The sequence below is a fragment of the Saccostrea cucullata genome, unplaced genomic scaffold, assembly GCF_032062105.1.
Source record: "Saccostrea cucullata isolate Sc308-1 unplaced genomic scaffold, CSIRO_AGI_Scuc_v1 ctg19272, whole genome shotgun sequence".
NCBI lineage: Eukaryota > Metazoa > Mollusca > Bivalvia > Ostreida > Ostreidae > Saccostrea > Saccostrea cuccullata.
Genome location: NW_026939097.1, coordinates 4,819 through 8,815, shown reverse-complemented (window position 1 = coordinate 8,815; position 3,997 = coordinate 4,819). Strand labels below are relative to the sequence as shown.

Below are 3,997 nucleotides of genomic sequence, written 5' to 3'. Positions count from 1 at the left end.
ATAGTGAGAACCGAATACGGTACCACTAACCGTAGTTTTGTCATAGTGAGAATTGAATACAGTAATATTAACCGTAGTTTTGTCATAGTGAGAACTGAATACAGAAACACTAACCTTAGTTTTGTCATAGTGAGAAACAATTACAGTACCACTTACCGTAGTTTGTCATAGTGAGAATTGAATACAGTAATATTAACCGTAGTTTGTCATAGTGAGAACTGAATACAGTAACACTAACCCTAGTTTTGTCATAGTGAGAACTGAATACAGTAACACTAACCCTAGTTTTGTCATAGTGGGGACCAAATACAGTACTACTTACCGTAGTTTGTCATAGTGAGAATTGAATACAGTAATATTAATCGTAGTTTTGTCATAGTGAGAATTGAATACAGTAACACTAACCCTAGTTTTGTCATAGTGAGAACTGAATACAGTAACACTAAACCTAGTTTTGTCATAGTGGGGACCAAATACAGTACCACTTACCGTAGTTTGTCATAGTGAGAATTGAATACAGTAATATTAACCGTAGTTTGTCATAGTGAGAATTGAATACAGTAACACTAACCGTAGTTTTGTCATAGTGGGGACCGAATACAGTAACACTAACCGTACTTTTGTCATAGTGAGAACTGAATCCAGTACCACTATCCGTAGTTTTGCCATAGTGAGAACCAAATACAGTACCACTATCCGTAGATTGTCATAGTGGGGACCGAATACAGTAATACTGACCATAGTTTGTCATAGAGGGAATCGAATACAGTACTACCAACCGTAGTTTTGTCATAGTGGGAAATGAATACAGTAACACTCACCCTAGTTTTGTCATAGTGGGGACCGAATACAGTAATACTTACCATAGTTTGTCATAGTGAGAACTGAATACAGTACTATTTACCGTAGTTTTGCCATAGTGAGAACCGAATACAGTAATACCTATCGTAGTTTGTCATAATGGGAACCGCATACAGTACTATTTACCGTAGTTTGGTCATAGTTAGAACCGAATACAGTTCCATTTACCGTAGTTTTGTCATAGTGAGAACTGAATACAGTAACATTCACCGTAGTTTTGTTATAGTTAGAACAGAATGCCATACCACTCACCGATGTTTTGTCATAGTAAGAACCAGAATTGAGCATCTTCAAGGGAATATTTGAAATCCCGTCCATTGCTTTATTTAAACTTTCAATGAATTCGTTGACCCCTTTTCTTGTCGACGCGTTATCTTTTCTTCGAATTTTAATTTCTCCTTCGAGCATTGCTATGTACTTTGTTACGTTTGTCACATGAAATGGTAGACTCGAATCTGTAAATTATACACTGAAGTTGGTTAGCTTAAACCTTTATGTGAAAAGGAAAGAAGACACTATATCATAATATTCAAAATATTTTTGTTTAAAAAATGGTTAATATTTTTAAATTTAAAAAAATTGATAAAACACTATTGGACTCACTTGACGGTGACGTAATTGATATGTGGTTTTCTAAAAGTCTTGATTTTGTAGAGCCTCCATCTGCGTCGCCACAATGGGAACAACAGGCATTATGCATACGTTTCACTGTTGGAAATTTTCTGTCATCTTCAACTGTAGAGCGAGGGCTTGGTTTCCCATCACTTTTTTCTGTGGATTCATCTTTCCCTCCAGTCGACGATGTTCTTCGGCGAAGTTTATCATCATTTTCTTCTACCGACGATGTTCTTCGGCGATGTTTATTATAATTTTCTTCTATCGACGATGGTCTTCGGCGAAGTTTATCATCATTTTCTTCTATAGATGATCTTCGTTGGCGATATTTATCATCATTTTCTTCTATCGATGATGGTCTTGGTCGATGTTTATTATCATTGTCTTCTATCGTTGTTGTAATTCGGCGAGGTTCTTTATGGTCATGCCTATCTCCCTGCTTGTGCTTTCTTGACATATGTACGCTTAGTCCGCGTTCATTTTTAAATTCCCTCTGACAAATTCCGCACGTTGCAGGAGTTGCTTTCTCAGTCTAAACGAGAACATTAAAATAAGTATAATTTTGCACACCATTTTTATGTAACTTCTAACTTATTTTGCCCTTAATGAAGAAATTAACCTCAATACCCAAGCAGGATCGAAGTACATGTAGATGTACTCTTTAAACGTTTTTGAACTCTCGAGCTCGTCAACACAGCGAATTTAATTTAATTTACATTGTTCTTATATTACAAAGTCAAATTTACCCCACATAAAAACATACAAGACATTTTAGTCGAATGCAAATGAAATAAATGATAAATAAATGTAAATATGTTATCTCTTAAAGTGATTACAGTATATGAAATAATCTTTTTAATATTTTTTTTTAATTTATAAGACAATACTTTTAACGTTTTAAAAAAGATAAGTTTAGGCTAAGTACGCTAAGCAGATCCGTACATTTTCAACCCTTGGAAATACTAGTGTTATTGCAGACTTAAAACTTAATAGGCTGATGCATTGCATCATGAAGCTTTTTAATTGTTTTGATGCTCTCAAAAACGCTCATTAAATGGATAATAATGCAAAAGAATCTACTGACTTAATCATTATATGCACACCTACAGTGATTTCAGGGTGATATATATATTCAGAGATTCGTTGTTGGCTAAAAGATCATTAATGAATTGAAATCAGGTAGATATGATTGTGGATCTGACTCAACATGCACCTACAACACATATAGAAGCATATAAAAAAAATCAAAGTTATAAATCTTTCTTAATGTTTAATTGAGCAGCTAATCCTGCTATCAGGGCCTCAAAGGGAAAGAAATGCATGTATCTTATTCTTACACGATGTTTTTCATCATTTTCTTCTAAAGTTGATGTTCTTCGGCGATATTTCTCTTCATTTTCTTCTATCGTTGATGGTCCTCGGCGATGCTTGCTATCAAAAGTTGATGGTCTTTGGCGATGTTTGTCATCATTTCCTTCTATAATATGTGGTCCTTGGTGATGTATAGTTGATGGTCTTTGGCGATGTGTGTCATAAATTTCTTCATTGAAATTGGACTCGTGATTTTCGGTAATTCCAGAACAATAGCCTTGGACAGTGGTACCTTTGTCGGCTTTCCCTCCATGATCAGTGATTCCATCCTGCCTGTGTTTTCTTGAAATATGTATATTTAGTCCACGTTGATTTGCACATACTTTCTGGCAAATCGAGCACGTTATGGGCATCGTTTGATCATTCTAAAACAAACAAACGAACAAATATAAACAAAAAACAAAAAGAAACAAAAAATTCGACTTGTATACAATTAACACAACCATATTTTGTTCGTAAGTGTTTATTTTTTGTGTACTTATTTCGTCTTTGAGAAATAGATGGACAAACGACAAGCAACATAGGATATAAGAAAAACTCGTTTGAAGCTTTGGTTGTATATAGTTTACTTCCAAAACTTGATATTACTAGAAAGGATTTTATCAGGAAATGATATAATTGCCATTACTGAAACTCACTTAAATCTGAGTATTGACAATAGTATTCTTTCACTAGATGGTTATTATCGACCAGATAGAAAAGACAGAAATGGATGTGGTCGAGGAGTTGCGTTAAACATTTCAAAAACGATTTAAATTTTTTCTGATATTAAAATTTTTTATTGGCAGAGATCCAGTCAAAATATCAAAAGTTTTTGGATGGAGTCATCTACAGACCTCCCAACTCTGGTTCTGATTTTAGGGATAAATTTACAAGTACTGTAGAAAGAGCTCTAGATACAGAGATGACATTGTTAGGTGATTTCAATGTAAACATGTTAGTCCCTGTATACAATACATTTAAAAACCTACTATTACAACTTAATTTAAGTAGCATTAAGGTACTTTAACTTTGGTAATAAAAAAGAAAACATCTTGCCCTGTCTGTTGCGAAACAATGCTAGCAATCTTAATGCACATTTATATGGAATGCCATATACGACAGCCAACTGCTTACTGCCAACTGCTGACTGCTTACTGCCAACTGCCAC

General features: G+C 34.5%; 1 protein-coding gene across 1 annotated transcript; it reads right to left on the bottom strand.

The window, feature by feature from the left end:
- Nucleotides 1-1,113: 1,113 nt before the first annotated feature.
- LOC134252226 (uncharacterized) lies at nt 1,114-3,219 on the bottom strand (the record flags this gene model as incomplete). The annotated part of the gene is made up of 3 exons (XM_062734646.1): nt 2,814-3,219; nt 1,465-2,008; nt 1,114-1,316 (listed from the first exon to the last, which is right to left on the bottom strand). Coding segments are annotated over exons 1-3 (1,134 nt in total), but the record flags the coding sequence as incomplete, so codon positions are not given.
- Nucleotides 3,220-3,997: the final 778 nt, after the last annotated feature.